Source organism: Bos grunniens, chromosome 26 (genome assembly GCF_055505025.1).
Source record: "Bos grunniens cultivar Pamir isolate PY7600 chromosome 26, Bosgru_T2T1.0, whole genome shotgun sequence".
Lineage (NCBI taxonomy): Eukaryota > Metazoa > Chordata > Mammalia > Artiodactyla > Bovidae > Bos > Bos grunniens.
The window spans coordinates 17,851,700-17,872,521 of NC_141190.1; the positions used below are offsets into that span (position 1 = coordinate 17,851,700).

At 49.7% G+C, this 20,822-nt stretch overlaps 1 protein-coding gene across 3 annotated transcripts in view; it reads right to left on the reverse strand.

Moving 5' to 3' along the window:
- Positions 1-389: 389 nt before the first annotated feature.
- The window catches only part of TLL2 (tolloid like 2), a 144,123-nt gene continuing 123,690 nt past the window's right edge, over positions 390-20,822 (reverse strand). The window contains exons 14-21 of one of the 3 annotated variants that reach the window (XR_015155867.1): positions 16,840-16,965; positions 15,957-16,117; positions 15,123-15,303; positions 13,194-13,319; positions 11,030-11,157; positions 7,973-8,186; positions 5,665-5,856; positions 390-3,668 (exon numbers count right to left, since the gene is read on the reverse strand). Coding sequence is in view for 1 of the 3 variants with exons in the window: in XM_086379324.1 (XP_086235450.1) it covers positions 3,534-3,668; positions 5,665-5,915; positions 7,973-8,186; positions 11,030-11,157; positions 13,194-13,319; positions 15,123-15,303; positions 15,957-16,117; positions 16,840-16,965 (1,322 nt within the window). In the remaining 2 variants the exon portion in view is untranslated. Of the gene's footprint in view, positions 3,669-5,664; positions 5,916-7,972; positions 8,187-11,029; positions 11,158-13,193; positions 13,320-15,122; positions 15,304-15,956; positions 16,118-16,839; positions 16,966-20,822 lie in introns of all 3 variants that reach the window. The other 2 variants (XM_086379324.1, XR_015155868.1) reach the window with 2 other exon arrangements.

The following is a 20,822-nucleotide window of genomic DNA, read 5'->3' on the forward strand; positions in this document are numbered from 1 at the left end:
CTTATAAGAACTGTGACCTTCAGTTTTAGAGGCCACATGTGGTCCTCAGGCTCAAAGCCAGATGGAGAATTGCTGGGGGACAAAGGGAAGGTGGCTACCACGCCTAAGCTAGCGTGGTTACAGCAGAAACCATCTCCTCGATGTTCATGTTGTTAGATTTCCAGCCTGTCTGGGTCCAAGAAGGGGCGCGACTTTGAAGCCCTCTTCAGCTTTGCTCGTGACTTTCTGGGTCCAATAGGAGCCCTGTTCTGGAGCCAGGCTCTGGGTATTCACCAGATCATAGAAGGCCAGAGAGAAGGCCCCCCTTTTTGTACATGCTTCCCAAGTTCCTGTGATATTGGAGAAAAAGATCGCCAAGAGGACTGAATTTGTCATACAAACCCAGGACATGTCGATAAATCCACATTCTTTAATGAAACAATTCTTTCTAGACATATGTTAGCTCCTTTCCACTTTCTTTTTGAAACTGACATTTCATGAAACGTACAATTACACAAGATAAAAAATACAGTATATTTATAGATAATCCTCTAAACGGTTTTTCTTTTTTTTTTTTTTTAAAGAAATCTTCTAGGCATTTGGGATTATTTTTCAGAAGTTCAGTCTACAAAGGAAACTTGAAAACCATCTGCCAAAGCCTAGGGAATACTTGTTCACACACTGAACAATGACAATACCACGAATTATCTGAGATTTATCAAATGGACCAGATTGACAGCAAACCCCAGGGTGATTTGCTAGTTAACAAGATTTTACAAATGATGTAACCAAGTTGAGCATTTCATGAGTAACATAAAACTTAACTTTAGAGGAAAACCATCTTATGGTGAATCAATGCACAGCCTCCTTCTCTGATTGGAGAAATTCCACAGGCTGAAGTTAATTCCAGATCTTCACCCTGCCCTGGGATCCAGGTTCTAGCATTTGCTAGACCAGATGACACTAGAATTCGATCAGGCTGAAGACCTGGACCCCAAATGTTTCACCAGGTCATCAAGAGAATTCTCTGAGTTGAAGTCAACCTGCTTGGAGCTTTGCAACAGCCCCAAGGACAAAGCAGGCAGGGGTAACGTCCCGTGGGATGTGTACAGAAAGGTCACTGAGCATTTGGAAGAGCCAAGGCAGGGGCCTGGGTCTTTCTGCTGAGTGGACTTTCTCTCGTGAAGCCATCTGTTTAGTTCTTTGCAGAACCCACATTGTGTTTATGTCCCGTGAGTCTGAGCTTCCAGGGGAGCTGTCTGGCCAGCCCCAGCTGAATCAGAGCTTGTCTTTTCTGGGAATACGTCACTCACAGAAGGCCTAAAGAAAGGTTTTCACAAGCGTCTCATTGTTTCCAACTGGCCACAGGTTGATAATGGTTGAAGCTGTGTGTTTTTGAAAATCATACTAGAGAGAGAAAAACAAGTACCATTGTTTCACGACAGCAGCAAAGACAGAGGCAGAGCTGACTCTGTTTCTGACTCCTTCTCACTTTTCCAGGGAATTCATCAATCTTATTCAGACTTCTAAAGGCTGAAACTACAGAATTTTCAAGTCCTCAGCGAGAGACCCTTAACAGCCACCTTCTGCATCCGGATTTTGGTGTCAACTTTGAAGATCAGATGGGACAAAATAAAAGCCCCCAAACAAAAAATCAGAGAAATGGAATCCACCCTGTGAGGCGGGTAAGACCCGAACCACATGACAAGCTGTTCCACGTGCTGAAACAAAGATCTTCCAAGACAGGGGCTGTGAAAGATCACAATATAAGAATGTAGGTTGAACCTCCCTCCAGGGCCAAGAAAGGCCAAGAGAGGCTTGGTAAAAGTAGAACCATAAAACACAAGGCTGGTCCAGGAGGGCCTATTCAGTCAAGTCTGTGGGTCAGCATTTATCACACTGCACTGATTAAGGCTCTGACAGTTGATCCTTTACATACATACATATATACAGACATATATTATTAATAATAATACTTTGATTTTTTTCTATTTTAAGGAAAAAATATTCCCATGCATTTTTTTCTACCTTTCTTGTATTCTTATTTTTTTATGTCTTTTTATTTTAACTCCCAGCAATCTTTTTAACTAAACATAGTCCTCTGGGGCCATATTGTGATTTTCAAAAATATCACCTTTAAATGTTTTGCAAATATTTTGTTTCAAATGATGTTGATTCATCCCCAAGAATTCTGGTGCTTGGGAGCAATTTCAACTCTCACCAAAAATCTTCTTGTGTGCGATCCTGTGTTCAATACCAACCACACAGGACTTACGGCTATGTAAACATTATTTTAAAATTATTCCAACATAAATACTCTTTTTTAAAGCTAACATACCACAGCTTTTAGCTCATAATGCCCATAGATGCCTTAATGAAATGCCATTCAAAACTTTAAAGTACACCTGGAGGTTCTAAAATTATGTAAACAACATCCTCTCCACTTCTTCAAAGCGAGTGCCCAATGTGATGAATTCTAATTGAAAGTTGGTGACTGAATGCTGGTTAGTCTGAGTAAGTCACCAATGCACTCTTTAACCTAACCAGTTTCAGGAAGTTAGTCACAGGTAGACTTGTTCCACAAAGTGTTGATTCTTACATAATTTATAATTAACCAGTTTTCAATGATGTTCATGAGGGACCTGAATGGTCCCCCATAAGATGTCTTTGCACGTTTTGCAAATACAGTTGGTATTGGTTGTCAAGAGTGGAAGTCAACCACAGCAAGGGCCTCCAAAGCTGGAGAAAGAGATAATATTGGCCCATGGAATCCCAAGGCCACATGGAATCTTCTCCAAGTCAGCGAGGGCAGGAGGACAAGTCAGGACGTCTTCTTTTCGGAAGACTAGGGACTCTCACCAGCAACTGTTCTGCTGAAGTCACAGCAGATGCCTTGGATCCTTAATGCAATTAGGAATGGGGAAAACCCAACATGAGCAAGGAGAGCTGAAGACACAGAGGACAAGTTGGGGGTCTCCTTGCTATGTGACAGTGATCCTCAAACACCAGCTTCTTCTGCATGATGCTTGCTGCGATGCCTGTTTTAGTCCCAGTGCCCATATTCTTGGGCTTCTTGGGTGATGTGTCCCTGGCAGAGAGTTAATGTCTCCAGCCAAAGCTGTGAGGAACACGTGAGCTATGGCCAGTCTTTTATCCTCATTGCCTAGCGCTGATGGAAGATGCCCCGACTCCCAAGACATGGTCAGCCTGCCTTCCACCTACGGAAGCACATCCAGAAACAGAGCCACCCAAGGGTAGGCTTCTGCCTCACAGGGGCAAAGGGCAAGGAGACAAACAGGCAACGCTTAAATAGCCAGTGACATCAAATCTTAATCTTTAAAACTGCATGATTGGTAACACCGAGGCTGGAATCAAAGAAATATCTTCTCCCCTCCTTGTTCTGGCCAGATCAGCCAAATTCATCCGATACACACACTTCCGAGGCTAGATTTTGAGTTTTTGTTTGAGAATAATACTGTACACTGCTTTAGGGCAGATTCAAAAGGTGCTATTGTTACAAAAACATTCTCAGTTCCTGTTTTTCAAGAACAACATTATTTCTTCATGTGTAGGGCATCCTGGAACTTGGTACTGGTATACCGGGCATGAAAGCCTTTCTTGTTAATGGTGTCATCAGTGTGGAATCGAATCATCAGAGAATCCCCTGCAGAGTAGATTTCTTCCAATGGCTGAGGCGGGGAGAAAGGAAAACCAGGGGGACTTTAAGCCAGTTGGCTGTGGTTGTAGTATTAAAATAAGGAGGATGAGACAAAGACACAGGAGAGACGCTGAAGGGCATCAAAACAAGCTGTTTTTTCAAAGAAAAGCTTTTCAAATTCTGCTCCCAAGAGCACCCCCAGCCCCCTGCCCCAGCTCTACTTTTCCAAAGACAATTCTAAATGCACAACTCTTATAGAATCTATTATTATTAAGTGCATCAGTTAATTAAGTGCACCTAAGCACTTTCAGGGCTTCCCTGGTGGCTCAGATGGTAAAGAATCTCCTGCAATGCAGGGGACCTGGGTTTGATCCCTCCAAGATCCCCTGGAGAAGGGAATGGCAACCCACTACAGTACTCTTGCCTGGAGAATCCCATGGACAGAGGAGCCTGGCCGGCTACAGTCCACGGGGTAGCAACGAGTTGGACATGACTGAGTGATTAACACACACACATGCTGAAGCATTTTCAGATTTCATCTCATGTAAAGTTACAGCCGCTTTATAAGGCAGGCACTATCTCCATTCTATGCTTGAAAATCTAGTTGAAAATCTAGTTCACAACTCAATAGTCCCCAATCTCAGGTCTTCTGACTATAAAGTGTATATCATGAATCACCCAGCACTAGGGTCACCGCTGTGATGTTCTCCCAGGAGATCTAAGACAAAGACCATCATTGAGGCCTCTGCCTTGTCCAAGGACAAAACGTGGGATGGAGTTGTTACGTTTGACAGAAAGGTTTCGCCAGGTGGTAGGTGAAAGGGAGCCAGGATCCCAGACTGCCATCTGCCAGATTCTTACGGAACCAAACTGGGCTTCCCGTATATTTCACTGCTCAGGACCCTTCAAAGTTCTCCTCTGGACCCTTTATCTCTCAAAGGCACTGCATCAGCTAAGCCACACTGTGTCATCCTTTCTCTTTTGGAGGGTGAGAGAAGATGAAGGGAAATTATTCAAAGATCCATACAAAGGCCAGTTTGAGGTTCATTTACCACATGCACTAATAATGACTCCAAAATGATTTATTGTAAGTTCGGCCAGTTGCAGAGCCTTGAGTGATCAGCTCTGCAGGTGAAGGAAAAGACAGAGCTGGAAGCCCAGTGTGGGGAGTGTGATGCAGATGGAGGAGGACCAGGACACTGAACTGGCCTATGCTCTCACTGAGCACCAACTCAGTGCCAGGCCCTATGGCAGGTGCTGGGGAAATAGTGATGAAAACAGGCCTGCCCTGTCCTGAGGAGGTGGCCCAGGAAAAAGATGATAATGAAAACAATCACAATGACCTTGAACATAACTAATGTTTATAGTTAAAAGAGTGATTCGTAATTTGTATAAGCATTTGGTTTCTACTGGGAGAGAGAATTGGGAGTATATGGAATACACAAGAGGATAATAAAAAGGCCTGGAGGCTAAATAAAAATGGGGGTGTGGGGAGACAAATCCTCTGCAAAAGTAAGACAAACCCTCTGCAAAAGTGAATTGAAGTGAAAGTTGCTTGGGACTCTTTGTGACTCTATGGACTACACAATCCATGACATTCTCCAGGCCAGAATAATGGAGTGGGTAGCTGAGCCACCAGAATACTGGAATGGGTAGCCTATCCCTTCTCCAGGGGATCTTTCCCACCTAAGAATCAAACCAGGGTCTCCTGCATTACAGGCGGATTCTTTACCAGCTGAGCTACCAGGGAAGCCCAGTCTGCAAAAAGGCAGCCCTAAAAGGAAGATGCTCTTCCCTAGCTGGCCTCTGCATTAGGCCTTCCTGACCTGGTCCCCGTTACTTCCCAACCTCCTCTCCAGCTACCCTCCGGGTTTCCCTCTGCTCCAGCAGGACGGGCCTCTTGCCTGGTGCCCTAAGCAGCCGCAGGGGCCACCAGGGCTGTGACCCATGTGTGTCTGACCACTCAGTTCATGCTCTGGGTCCCCGCAGTGACCGCCTACCACCACCCCAGCATCCCCAGGACTCACCCCGGAGCCGCAGAAGCGGCCGAGCCTGGGCGCCGTGCTGTCATAGCCGTCGAACGCCTCCATGTAGTCGTAGCCGCAGTCGGCCTCCTCCTCGACCTCAAACGTGCGGAAGATCAACTCCACGCCGTAGCCGTCCTCCGCCAAGATCACCCAGTCGCAGCGGGCTTGGCTCGGGTAGTTGTTGTCCCCAAACTGGGCATGGGAATAGAGCTCTTTGGTCTGCACTTCGGCCTTCAGCCTGCCCCCACACTCTGGAGCAGAGAGAGAAGCGCGATGCTCCCTCGGCACAGAGAGGGCACGCTCCGCACTGCGCACCCCACCCCCAGCAACCCTGTCTCTCTTCGCACCCTCTGTACAGGCCCGTTTTCTCTACAAAGCCTAGTGTTTGCTCTGTGCGAAAGGCCAGGCAAGTTTCATCACCCCACTTTGTTAGTCGCTCAGTCGTGTCCAACCCTTTGCAACCCATGGACTGTAGCCTGTCAGGTTCCTCTGTCCATGGAATTTTCCAGGCAAGAATACTGGAGTGGGTTGCCATTTCTCACTCCTGCCGACAGACTTACCGTAATCTGTTATTTTTGCCAGCAGAGGGCGCCCAAAGCGCATCAAAACTGCTGCTGCTGCTAAGTCGCTTCAGTCGTGTCTGACTCTGTGCGACCCCATTGACGGCAGCCCACCAGGCTCCGCTGTCCCTGGGATTCTCCAGGCAAGAACACTGGAGTGGGTTCAAAACTGCTGGTGAGGGCTTAAACCTGAAACCTCAGAATAGATCTGGATTGCACCTGTATCTGGGCTTCCCTGATAGTTCCGCTGGTAAAGTATCTGCCTCCCACCCATCCTGCCAGATCTCCTCTCCTCTTCCCACCTGCCCTGGCCCCTGGAGGCAGACCTCTGGGTCTACTTGGACCAGCCCCTTGGCTCCCTGATCCGGCCACAGCCAGCACTAGCAGATCAGGGAAGAGAGAGGTCAGGGCACTAGTCCCAGGCCCCTCCTTGCCTGGTCACCACAGACTGTGTCCTTTGACTGCATGTCACAGCTCCTGTTTGGGGGCCCTCTGCTTGCCAGCTTTTGTCTCTAGGCTTCAGGAACTGATCCCCCGCCTCTGTCGTTGAGACCGAGGGGAGTGACAGCCTTGCATCTTAGCCATGGTTGCTGCACAGCCCCTGTGGAGTCCCCACATCTTGTCCACCCCTCTGTAAACGGTCCCTTAGTAGCTTCTCAAATAATGACTCCACCTGAGTGTGCCCCTGTTTCCTGCAGGACCCTGACCCACCCTGAGCACCCACACTCAGTCTGCAGGGACAAGAGGGTGAAGTCACTAGTGAGTGGCTTTTAAACGTCACCAGGGAAGTGGTGATGCAGCCGTGAACAGTGGGGAATTTGCGGCCAGGGTCAGCCAGGCTTCCAAGATGCTGGCTGTTGCTTTGTCTCATGTGATTCATATTTTCTGACTCTAGGAAAAAACTGGGAAGAGGGGCTGTTAAAGGGATCAGAAAACCTCACAGAGATCACGATCATGATCGCAGGCTCTGAGTGAGCCTCACTGCCATTGCTTTGTCAGAGGGCGGGGATCAGAAAGTCAAGGTTGCTTCATGGATTCTAGTCCCAGACTGTATGAGGGCAGGAGAAGGGGGCGACAGAGGATGAGATGGTTGATGGCATCACCAACTCCATGGATGTGATTTTGAGCAAGCTCCCGGAGATGGTGAAGGACAGGGAAGCCTGTGGTGCTGCAAAGAGGAGTCTCAAAGAGTCGGACACGACTTAGTGACTGAACAACAAGTCCCAGGCTGTATCCTTTAAGTGGCTAAACAACAGAGCCAGTGTTCTTACTGACTTTCTTCTGTTTAGCATGGTAAATAATGTAAGTTATAAGCATAAACATTTTCCTCCAAAGGGCTGATTAAGGCTGTTTATTTCAAGTGAGAAAAATAATGGGAAGCAGAAACACTTTTCGTTTTTTGTAACTGCTTCTTGGGGGGGTACAGAGGACTTCTTTCCACCATTCAGCACCCAGACCCAGGGTTTCACAAAACAGCAAAATTACAAATAAAAGTTTAAAAGGAGGGAAGGAGGAAGAAAGGAAGAGATGTAGGAAGTTTGGCACCGAAAAAGGGTTGCTCACTTAATAGGTTGCTATAACCCTCCCCCCATGGCTGTTCATGTTTCATTTTAAAAGGGACACGTCATCACACACCTCCCATCCCCACAATAATCAGAATTAAAGGTGATCCTTTCCCTGCCTTCATCACTCATCTATCTCGGGTCCACATGGGGATAAGCTGAAGGCCAGGGCCCCAGCCCACGCACCTGTGCTGTGCACAGCCTGGAATCCTCTCCTCTGCACCGAGGCGTCCGAATAAAACCGGAGAAACAGGCTGCTGCCCGAGGCCACCACAGGGTCCGGCTTCTTGCTGCCACAGAAACGGCCGAGGATGGGGGCCTGGCTGTCAGGCCCGTCGTACAGTTCCAGGTGGTCGTAGGCACATTCCTGGTGCTGCTCGATCTCGAATTCATTAAATGTCTGGGGGTGAAAGAGCAGCGAGTGAGCCCAGGTCCTTTCAGCTGAGGTGGGTGCAGGCCCCCTCTCTGGGAACACAAGGACACACATCTGCCCAGCCAGCTGTGCGGGGGGCGTGGCGCCCATGGTGATGATGGTCACACTTGTGGTGAGGGTCACCACCTGGCCTCTTTTGGTCTCCAGAGCAGCCCTGAGAACTACTGCCACCACGGCCCCTTGGCGGATAAGACAGCTGGGGTCGGAGAGTGTCAACGCGTGTTGGTGTCTGTGCTCCTCTGTTATGTCTCACGGCGTCTCCCTCGCTTAACCATGAGACCAAAGTGCTTCCTCTGAGCCAGGCACTGTTCTCAGTGTTTTGTAAGTAGCAGTCCTCACGACCTTGTGAGGTGTCTGCTGTGATAACCACCACTTTACAGATGAGGAAACCGCGGCACAGAGCTGTCGCATAACTTGCCCAAGGGCCACCCACTGGCTGGGCCAGGACCAGGAGGTCCGGAGCCCCTGCCCTCAACCTCTGCACTGCACTGCGCAGCCCCCTGAGCACAGATGACGTGAACGGTGCTTTTATGAAGTGCCCGCTGCTCCACGTGCTCATGGTCAGAAAGGCTGGCCTGAGTTGAGTGTTTGCTTTCCATGCAGAGCCCTGCATTTTGTTACTTAATTCTGATGATGCTGTCAGGGAAGGGCTATGATTAGCCCCAGTGTGCAGAAGGGGAAAATGAGTCTTAGGGAGGTTAAGGGATCTGTGCACGCTCCCACAGCTAGAGGACGGAGCTGAACTTGACTCCCAGGCAGCCTGACTCCAGACCACACTTGAACCATCACTAGCCTGTACCGCCTCTCTTCTTCTTGTCCCCCCAAGTCTGTCCCCCAAAGCAGGCCAGGGCAACCTCATAATTTCAGGTTGTGTGCTGCGCTCTGCAGCTCCACATGTAGGACTTCTCAGGCTCTGGGCAGATGATGGCCTGCCCGTGGCTATCAGGGGAATGGGACAGGGTGAGAGGGGACACTTTAAATGAAGACTTGGACCAAATGACAGAGAGGGAGAGAGAACATTACCAGGAGGGGTTGGGAAGGCGTCTCAGTTCACACGAAGGGGGGGCAACAGGTCAGAGATGGAGGTGGAGAGGTAGAAATAGAGGGGCCACTGGCTTTTGTAAGGATGTTAAACACACTTGACACGGGAAAGATTCTTCACACTTACAGACAGGGAGGTGGGGCCAGAGAGTGGGGCTAGGGATGTGGGCAGGAGTAGGCAGGGGAGGCCGGTGGTAACAGGGAGGGCAGGGCAATGGGAGGTGGATTAGCCGGCCAGTGAGCTCCCCAAAGTTCATGGGATGTCCTATGGCTGCCCACATGCAGTCAGACACCAGCTTCCTGGTAAGCATTCAGCTCACACTCTGTGGCAGCAAAACGGTAGAGTGTGATCAACACCCACTATCCACTTCCCAAGGAAATATTTAAGAGCTAGCACGTATGTATGAGCCTCGGATAAACTGGAGGTCTGGGCTCACCCTGGCCACTGTGATCTGTTGTTTTAGTTCTTCAGCACTGCAGAGAACAGGATAAGACTTTGGGGGCAATTACTGAAATCTTGTGACCCTTCCACGGAAGCACCGGTTCCAAGAGTGTATATTGCGCGTTCCCAACCCCGGGGGGAGCCATTCCCCCGCCGCTTCAGAGATTCCTGTTGCCATGACGAACATCGTCCAGCAGATGGCAGCCTTTCTCCAACGCACTCGCTTTAATTCGCCCTCGCCCAGATTCAAGGCTTCTGATTGATGCAGGAGAGCAACTGAAAGTGCTTACTACAGAGACAGCCACGCATAGGAGGTGCCCACATGAGCACCCTTGGTCAGGGAACCTGCCTTTACCCCCGATGCCCCAGTCAAGGGGACACTCATATATATTAATCCAAGTGAAAGTGAAGTCGCTCAGTCGTGTCCGGCTCTTTGCGGCCCCATGGACGGTAACCTACCGGGCTCTGCGGTCCATGGGATTTTCCAGGCAAGAATACTGGAGTGGGCTGCCATTTCCTTCTCCAGGGAATCTTTCCAACCCAGGGATCGAACCCGGGTCGCCTGCATTGCAGGCAGATTCTTTACCATCTGAGCCACCAGGGAAGCTCAAAGAGAGGCTTGGAAGACATATATGTTTAATGCAAGAGAGAATTAGCATACATAACTTAATCCATTGTTAATTGGCTAACAACAGTGAGGTGCGAAGTGCTTAGTTGCTCAGCCATGTCCAACTCTTTGTTAATGGGAAAAATGTAAGTTGTAGAGGAATATGAATAATAGAGTACTTTTGAGAAATGTGAGCAAGAAAAGGATATATGTTTTTTTCCTGTGCATACAAACACAGAAATTTCTGGAAGAATTCACAAAAAAATGTTCAGAAAAGTAATTTCTAGAGTGAGCATGGGTGTCTGGAAATTTGGTTTTCACTTTCCAACCCTCTGACTATATTTTTTTTATATCTCGAGAATGTATCATTTGGTAAAATGTTATAACTGCAAACAATGGAATCACAAACAACACTTCAGGTCTGTGTAAAGGGTGCCAGTTCAGAGTGACACCACCGTGAACAGATGCTGTTTACACAGTGCTGCTCACCCACCGCCCTGTGCTGATGGCTTCAGGTACACCCTCTTTTTTAATCTGCACAACAGCTACTTGAGGTAGGTTTTGCCAGCAGCCCCATTTTCCGGAATACAAAAGTGAGTCCTAGAAATGTTGATTAACATCACCAGGTTTCAGAGCTGGTAAAAGGCAGGGCAGAGACCCAGACCCATGTCGGTCTGATACTGAAATCTGGGTTGTTCACAGACTTTGAAAATAACTCACGAGTTTCACCCTGTGGCCCGCGGTTGAAGAGATGTTCCAGGTGCACTCCCTCCGGCTTGGGTATTTGTCAGGCCAGTTGGGGCTCACCAGGGACCCCTCTGTGCTGCTGATCTTGTGTACACAGCCGGCTGGGGACAGGCAGAGACAGAGTGAGAGAGAGAGAGGTAGCAGACAGCAGAAGAGGTGTTCTGGAAGAGTCTCCTCCCCGAGCTCGTGTCACATGGTCATTGAACGTGGGGGCAGAGGCTGGCCTGAATCAAGGGTTCCCCGGCTCAGAGATCTGCTGATGTATTTTTCTTTGCTACCTTCCTGGAGTTAGCTTTTTAACTATTGCTATTTGCTTTGCAGTTGTCATTGGAAATATGGTAGAGTTGGTTAAGACCACAGGCCCTGGGGTCAGATGGGCCTCATCTCAAGTCCTGGTTCCACTGCATACAAGCTGGGGGACTTTGGGGACTTCTGTAAGCCTTGGTGTCCTTGTTTGTAAAAGAAGTGCCAACCTTTGGAGGGGGGTGAGTGCATGGATTAAATGAGATAATGCATGTGAAAGGCGCAGCGAGTGCTAACAAAGGTCTCCATCACCACGCCCTCTGTCTTTTAGTTTCCAAAGTAGTTTCAATTGGAGGCTACAAATGTTGCCCTGGTTACCGTGCAATTTGCAAAGAGTGGTGCCACGACTTGCTCAGTAAGTACCGTTTTGGCCAATAGCTAGAATATGTCTCCCTCTGTGTTGAGCGCTGTGGTAAGCACTTTGATTGCATCCTCTCATTTAATCCTTTCCACCTTCTAATTGAGAAAATAAGCTGAGAGAAGGCAAGCGACCTGTTGGTCAGGGGTGGAGCCAGGACTGCCTTTGCTATTGCTGATTAGGAAGGAGAGGACCCCGAGGAGGTACCGCTGCTGTCTCCTAGGCTGTAGGTTGTGGGTGCTTCAGGCTGAGGCAGCTGGAGGGGGCAGTTGAGGGCAGGTCAGGGTTGGGGGCGGCTGTGTGGAGGTTCCACCTCCTTGCTGCCTCTGCCCTGTAGCCATGAGGAGAACAGGTGCCAGCAGGGTGTCTGCTTCTGGACACCCCACCCACCGATGGGGACCCATCCCATTCACCTGATGGAAACTTAGCTGACTTCATAATGCTCCTGGCCTCCCCTGCACCACAGAAGCTAGAGGAAGGTGGGTTTTTTTTTTTTTTTAGTTTTCTTAAGTTTCAGAATGACAGTCCTTCCAAGTTCTTCCAACCCACCTTTCAACCCAACCTGTGACTCCCTGTGTCCAGGTCAGAACGTGGGCCTTGAGGGTGGGCTTCAGAAGATGTCTGAGCTCATTTTTTAATTCTTTATTTAGCTCATTTTCCAGGGAGGCCCTGGCCAGCCCGAATCCCCTAAGTCTGAAGTGCTTGTCCCAGATGGGGCATGAAGTCTTCACCTCTTCCCTTCCCTGCTGTGCATGCATGCAGGGCTTTGTGGTGGGGCCAAGGCCAGCAGGCTTGTGTGTTTATCGAGATGCTCAAACCCCCTTTGCAGGGTGGAGTAGGAACACAGGGAAGGCCTTTCTCAGAGTGGCTGGACATCAAAAGCCATCTGGCTCTGAAGGACTCTCAGGAGCAAATGGAGCAGGGAACAAAGTCTTTCCCAAATTCTATTTTACTAGACTCGTGCATGGCAAATAAGATTACAACAGAGATAGCTGATATCTATGGACATTTCAAGTGCTTACTATGTGTCAGCCTATATGAAATACTTGCTAAGCATTCTCTCATTTAACCCTCATAAAAACATTAAGAAGGAGGTATGTTTAGTCCTTTTTAAACAGAAGTGGAAACTGAGGCTCAGAGAGGTTAAGTGACTCGCCCAAGGTCACATAGCTAGTAAGTAGCGGAGCCAAGATTTAAACCTTGGGGGTCTGATTCTGGAACCTGGGGTTTAACTTCTTTCCAACAATATGTGTCGAAGAGCACTTGAGGGCCCCTACAAGCCCCCTGAAGGAGTGACTACCCTGGGGGAATTCACTCATGAGCAGGAGGCTGGGAGAAGGGAAGGCAGGCAGAAGCTGAGCCTCGTTTCCGGGCTTGGCCAACCGGGGAAGAAGCACCCCTGGCTCTTGAGCATGGGTATACTCGGGCAGCCAAGGTGACCCCCCACCCCTGACCCCGGCCACGGTCCAGCCTCACCCTCTTTGCAGTCCTGCCCGTTCTCATGGAGCCGGTAGCCGTTCCTGCACCTGCATAGGTAGCTCCCAAAGGTGTTGACACACTCGTGCTGGCAGCCGCCGTTGTCCTTGGTGCACTCGTCCTTGTCTGTGGGGATCAACGGACTATCCTAAGGGGAACCACCGACATGGGAGCGCTCCTCACAGCCCAGGACCCCGCTCAAAAGGAGCCTCTGCCAGGGAGCCTCCCTGATCATCGCCAACGCTGATTCTTCCTCCCCGAGGGGGAGGGTGGGGCAGCATTCCTTGGGCATGACCTGGCCCTGTATATTCTGAATTCCCCATGCTCCTAAAGCGCTTCATGTGTACATGTGTCTCCACCCCTGCTCCCCACCCAAACCAAGGAGCTCCCTAAAGGATAGGCTAATATTAGTAATAATATTAACAATAAAAAAACAGCTACCATGAATTATTTACTATGTGGTGGACACTAATCACTCTATACTATACTCTCTGGGCCTCTGAGGTGGTGCTAGTGGTGAAGAATCTGCATCCAGTGCAGGAGACAGGAGATGTGGGTTCGATCCCTGGGTTGGGAAGATCCCCTGGAGAAGGGCATGGCAACCCACTCCAGTATTCTTGCCTGGAGAACCCCTTGGACAGAGAAGCCTGGTGGACTACAGTCCATAGGATTGCAAACAGCTGGACACAACTAAAGCAACTTGGCACATACTCTCTATATTACCTCACTTAATTGTCACACAACCTTAGGAGGGAGGGGCCTGTGTCCCCATTTTACAGGTAGGGAAACTGAGGCTGAGACCGCTAACGTGCCCAAGGTTACTCAGTGAGCAAGCAGCCGGTGTGACCTGGAGGCCGGGCTCTTATTCCACGACTCCACGCCTCCTCCTGCCTGTGGAGCAGATAAGCATGTGAGCCGTGAGCCAGACAGCCCAGTGGCAGCCCCGCTCCTCTGCTTCCAGCTGTTGTGACCTTGGGGAGTCCTTGACCTCTGTGCCTCAGTTACCTCGCCTGTAAAATGGAGTCAGTCATGGTGTCCTTACCTCATAGGGTTGCTGAGAGGAGAAAAATGAAGTAGTATAAGAAAAAACACTTAGAACAGTGTCCAGCCCCCACGTCCCTGTTAGTTTTCATTTACTATCATGGATGGACTCAAGCATCAGCTGCTGTCGTCACTGTGGTTCCTGTGCCTCAAGCCAGTAGTGTGCAGCCCTTGCCTAAGCCAGCCTACCGAGGGTCAGCCTCCACTCCCAGCCCTCCCCCAAGGATGACCTCAGGGCTCAGATGTCTCCCTTCACTCTGGACCCTCTGCCTGCTGCCCATAATGGGTCACCAGACACTCAGTGTTTTAGCCTCTGATTCCATGAGGACAACCAAGAATCCTTCAAGGACCCTTAACAAATAAAGAACTGAAGACCACCCAGCACCTCACTACTAAAACCAGGGACTACAAAGAGACAAGCCAGGCTCTTCTTCAAGTCCTTTGGGGGAGTCCAGCCTTTCCCACACCTCAATTTCAGACCTCTGGCCCCCAGAGCTGTGAGAGACAACAGTTCTGTTGTTTTAGGCACTTAGTGTGTGGTCGTTTGTTTTGGCCGTCCTATAATAATATAGCTGCTGCTGCTGCTGCTGCTAAGTCGCGTCAGTCGTGTCCGACTCTGTGTGACCCCATAGACAGCAGCCCACTAGGCTCCTCTGTCCCTGGGATTCTCCAGGCAAGAACACTGGAGTGGGTTGCCATTTCCTTCTCCAATGCATGAAAGTGAAAAGTGAAAGTGAAATAGCTACCACTATATAAAACCCAGACCGAGGCAGAGACACTGTGAGGGCAGGGACAACGGACAGAGAGGGGTAGGTGGCTGCCCTGAGGCTGGGAGCCTGCAAAACCCTGTCTCCCTCAGTCTGTAGTCTTGCCCCCAAACCTGCACACCTGAGAAGAAGTGGGCCCTGAAGCCGCGTTTGGAGACCGTGTTGTCGGACTTGAACTCCACACGCATGTTGTTGCTCTGTGAGGTAATGACCTCGGGCGTCTCAGAGCCGCAGAACTTGCCGTGCAGCCTGGCATCAGGGGACAGGCCACTGCGCACCTCCACGAAGTCATACTTACACACCTGGGGAGCACCAAGCAAGGGAGCACCGTGGGGAGCCGTCGGGGGCTCCCACTTCCCTCCCCTCAGATCCTGGCACCCTGCAGGGGCCCCTTCCTAAGAGCTGCACCCTCCAGGTGAGCAGATGGGTTTGACCGGGTCTGGCAGGAGGGTCCTCTCGACTCTCACTGGGATCCCTCCAGCCCAAAGTGCAGACAGGGGGCACGTTGGACCTGCTGTCCAGCAGTGGGCTCTGCCTGGGCCTTGGCTGGCTGATGCAGTCATCCCATGACCACTGCCCACGGGAGGGAATGGGCTGTTTATGCTACCCTGGTCCCCAGATGCATCTCACTCCCTCCATTCTTCCCAGCTGGACACTAAGCCCCAGATTCTAACCCCAGGGGATGTACCTGTCCTGACCACCTCCCACTCCCAAGACCCCCCTCCTCCTCTCTTGTCCTGCTTCTTCTTGGATTTATCAGTGATGAGAGGACCAGAGCACTCCATCTGCCGAGGGTGTGCAGTTGAAATCACCTTGACAAACACCCTAGATTCTGCCCAGCTACAACCCCACGACCATTGGAGGCCACCTCCCTGCCTGCTGATCCCCTCCCCAGTTCCCAGCCCTGGGTCACATCCCAACAGCATCCCCAGTCAATCAGAGCCTGGACACATACATCATTGCCTTCCAGTTCAAACACTTCAAACTGAAGGGAGATCCGGTACTGGGCGGGGGCCACCACTTGCCAGACACAGTTTTTGTTCGTAGGGTACTCCTTTGGCCACCCGGGACTGGTGATGGTTCCATTCAGCTTGGTAATGAAACCGCCACAGGCCACTGCACGGGAGGAAAAGAAGCAAGATTCATTTGGTTTTAGTTCCAAGTGACTGCAATTTCCCCCAAGCAGCAATAAGCCCTGCTGTTCTTTAATAACATCAACAACAACAAAAAATAGACAATCTGAACTGATTAATTCACGTCCTTTCTTCTGGTCTGTTTCAACTGAGGCTTTGGAGGGATGGAGTTGAGGACAATTTTTTACTGCTTTTTTAAAAAGAAGACGAGGCGTTTGTGCTTACCTCTCACTCAGGGGCATAGTTGGGGACTTCACATGACTTGGGCCAAGAAATGTTTGCACCAAGCTATGTGATGTCCCTGGCTTCCATGAACAGGCAGAGTCATGCAGGCAGGCAAGGGAGACACCGCCAGCCAGGTTGGAATGAAATGAATGAAATGCGCTCTTTGTCGTGTCACACCAAAGCGCTCACATTTATTCTTTTGTTTTCATTTTCCATCTTTATAATCATGTGAATTTCACATGGTCACAGAAGAAAATGAAATTCCATGATTCCATTTGCTCAGTTGCTGGGGTGGAGTCCGATAAAGTCATCTCGTGTTTGTGGCCTTATCGAGTTGTTTTTCCCTCCAGGAAGGAGGTGAATCATCCCCCACAATTGTTTCTTCACAGCCGAACAGCTGCCCCATCTCCATCTGTTCCCCTTCTCCTAAGACTTGTCCCCCATCCCCTCTCACTCCAGCTCGGCAGGTCCAATACTAACCTTCACAGGCCTTCTTGTCAGCAGCCAGCTCATAGCCAGGATCACACATGCACTTGTAGCTGCCCAGAGTGTTCATGCAGCGCTGCTCGCACCCGCCGTGATCTGGCCAGGAACACTCATCCACCTCTGTTGGGGAGGAAGGTGACCTGGTTAAGTCATCAAACAGCTGTCAGGTCTGTTCCCCATTGTGGTCCACATCCCAGGATTCCCTCTAAGAACAAGAACAACTCCTGGTGCCCGCCTTCCAAGGAGTCCCCCGTCCACAGAAACTGGCAGCAGCTACAGCAGCGAGTGAGTCTTGACAGCACACGCGAGTAACCTGTTATCGGGAAACAGGACTCCTCTGAGAGATGATCGGGCCTGGATAACTTGGATAACTGTGCTCTTTGAAGAGTTTAGTCAGCAGTGTTCATTTGTGACCTTAATAAATCTCAAAGCTTCCATACCAAAGATGATCGACTTCAATGCCATAAAACTGGGGCTCCCTCCATAAATGTGAACTTCTCAGGACATTAAGCAAAGGGTAAGGACCAAGAGCAAGGTGGAGCAGTGGTAAAGAATCCACCTGCCAATGCGAGAGACATGAGTTCAAACCCTGGGTTGGGAAGATCCCCTGGAGAAGGAAATGGCAAACCACTCCAGTATTCCTGCCTGGAGAATTCCATGGACAGAGGAGCCTGGTGGGCTACAGTTCATGGGGTCACAAATAGTTAGACACAACGGACCATGCACGCATGTGGGCATGAGTATGCACACACATACACACATACACACACACAGGGACAAAGAAACACACTCCTAGATTAAGATATAATTATTCTTTAGGGAGAGAGCTGGAAGCTATGAGTTAAACTTTTATTACTAATTTGAAGATGTGTCCTGGGTGATCGTCAAATTTACAGAAAACACTGGCTCTGAGGTGAGCCGATGCTCCCAGGAGAAACTGCAGGAAGAGGCCACAGTGAGACTGAGTTAGCAGGGGAGTTAGATGGGGTTCAGTTCCGTCAAGTGTCCATTGATGTGTCTGGGGCAATTAAAGAGCAGCAAGCAGGATGCTGTGCAGAGAGAGAACACAGAACTCACTGGAGAATCACCCAGACTGTCAGCCCTGCACCAATGAGGAAAGAAAAACCTCAGGCACCGGATGTCTCCAAAAAGAGTGTCAGACGTAAAAGGAAAAAACATTATTTTCTGTAATCAATTTGTGCCCTAAAGAGCATGCAGATTACAAAAAAAAAAAGAGCATGCAGATTGTGGCCTGACAGAGCTGCAGTCTAGTGAAAGGACGATGAGACACGGAGAGATCTTCAAACAACAAGAGCCCACTCCAGGAAAGGAAGGGTTGGGGAGTGGGTAGAAGTGTTGGTTTCCTAATACCAGGGAAGGTAAGAACAGAGCAAGGACGGAGTTCACAAAATCTCACCAGACCTCACATCATACATAAAATAAAAAGAAGGAGGACATTTTCAAGTTGATAAAAACTTGAAAAGATTCCCAGTCCCGCCACCTCAGCACGGATCCACTTAATAAGATTTCTGGTTGAGAGCTTTTCAGACCCGGCTGGAAAACACCCAGAGATACAACTCTCACTGTTTTTAAAAGTATTTCTTGTTCTTTGAAATTTGAATTGTTAACAACTCTGACTCCTGGCAACTTCTAACATAGTGGTCCTGCAGAAAATGCAAAACTTTTCACCGTCAATTCTCCTTTTTTCAATTCAAAAATTCCAACTCAAACTCACTGCTTTCCAATCTCCCTGATCCACGATGCACAAAACACTCATCAACCTGGTGGCTCATCACTGGGTAAAGGACAGTTTGTAAATCCCCCATCGTTTCCTATAGTGGGAAGCAGATTTAGATGGTGGCTCTAAGAGTGATGTGTCCTTGGGTTCAACAAAAGCTCAAATAAGTTGGTCAGTAGGGAGAACTGGGTTTAGGGAACACCCTGTAGGCAAGGGGTTGAAGTTGTCCTTGTGAAGTGAAAGTGGCTCAGTTGTGTTTGATTCTTTGCAACCCCATGGACTATACAGTCCATGGAATTCTCCAGGCCAGAATACTGGAGTGGGTAGCCTTTCCCTTCTCCAGGGGATCTTCCCAACCCAGGGATCAAACCCAGGTCTCCCATGCTGCAGGCAGATTCTTTACCAGCTGAGCCACAAGGGAAGCCCAAGAATACTGGAGTGGGTAGCCTATCCCCCCTCCAGGATGTGCTGGAGGATCCTATCCCTCCTCTAACGGATCTTCCCGACCCAGGAATCAAACTAGGGTCTCCTGCATTGCAGGCAGATTGTTTACTAACTGAGCTATCGGGGAAGCCCCATAGTCACAAACAAACATACGTACTAAGTATGCTAAAGGAGTAACAACCCTACAATTATTTACTACTTTAAAATAGGCAAAGCACTTTCCTATACATTTGCTAAAAAGTATAAAATGAGGAGAAGCATTAATAATGAGAAATAGAAAGAGTCCAGTCTTTAGCATGAGTCAAACAGACCCGGGTTGGATTCACCAGGTGAATCATCCTTCAATAAACTGGGTGATTTGCCCTCTCTGAGCCTTCCTCCGGCTTTAACATGAGGATAATACCTGCTTTCAGGGTTGTGGGGATTGAAAATGATGCCTGTGAAATACCCAGCATATAGACTCTAGGTACACAGTAGTTATTGCTCTAGACAAGAGCAGGGTTGCTTTTGAAATTTCAGTGGGTGGAGACACAATGATGGGAGTAGTGAAAAGGATAAGGTAACCAGACATCCCTGAGTCAGGGCCGAGTGGAATAGTGTGGGCCTGGGGAAGGGAGGGAGATAGGGACAGAAAGAAGAAAAAGGCAGCAAGGATGGGCCAGTGAAGGAAGACTAGATGGGCAAGAAGGCAGCACAGCAGAGTCAAGAAACTGGCTGGAGGGCATAGGAGGAGGGATAAAAGGAACCGTGGAAAGAGCCCATCAACCTAGAACAAGGTGAAGGGCCCAGATGGGTGGCCGGGGTGGGGGGAGACCTATGCCAGAATATGCTATGGCCATGGACAGGACACACATAGGCAAGAAAGGAGGACCACTGTTACGCCTCCTGGCATCCTTAGCCATGTGGAGGGCAAGAGGCTGGTGGGTTAGGTTTGTACTTAACTGGAGGGAGTATAGTTCCCCTGAAGACTAGAAGGGTGATGGGATGTTTGGCCATTTCCACCCCTGCTCCAGCTTGGGTGGGTGTCATGGAAGTGTACTAGGGCCCTGCCCCTGAAGGGGTGGGCCTGGGTGTACTCTGCGTCACCTCCCACTGGACTGAAGTAGCACCTACTTGAAGTCAACAGGCTTGTGCTTGCTCTAGGCTACAGTGGTCAAGACTAAGTACCCCAGGAAAAGTTGGGGAGTAGGGAAGGGTGGTGGGAGAAGAGGCTGAACCAGAGACCAGCTTCACAGAGTGGGATTCTGACTCTTTTTTGCCTTCTCCAAGTGGTACCAGTGACAGAAGGAACCATTCTGAGGTTAGATAATGAGATGACTCAGGCAGGATCCCAAAGCTATTTCAGAGAGAGTTAAGGAAAGGGAAGGCAGGGCACATCCCTAAGCTTCTAAGGCACCTTGAAGAAAGCCAGCCCCCGCCCCCCACATCAAACACTCTGTGGTGGGCCCGCAGCACTGGGACCGGGGAATATGGGGATCAAGGTGGGAGATCCTCCTACCTTTGATGTGAGGAACGTATCACCAAATTGACCCTGCCAACCTGCAAATGCACTCACTATCTCCCCAAGTAAGCAGGGACGTGAGGTGCTCTGCCTGTGCCCGGCCAGCAGGCTCTGAGCAGGAAAGCCATCTGGCACCAGAGGAGGGATGCAGAGGCCAACTGGCACCCTGGACAGAGCCATGTGCCAGCTGGGCCCTGGGCAGAGATTCCTGCCAACTGGCACCAAGGCCAGAGCTTCGGTGGCTGGTCCAACTCCTCTGCATGGCCTCTGTAGTTGCTCTTCTAGTTTCTTGCA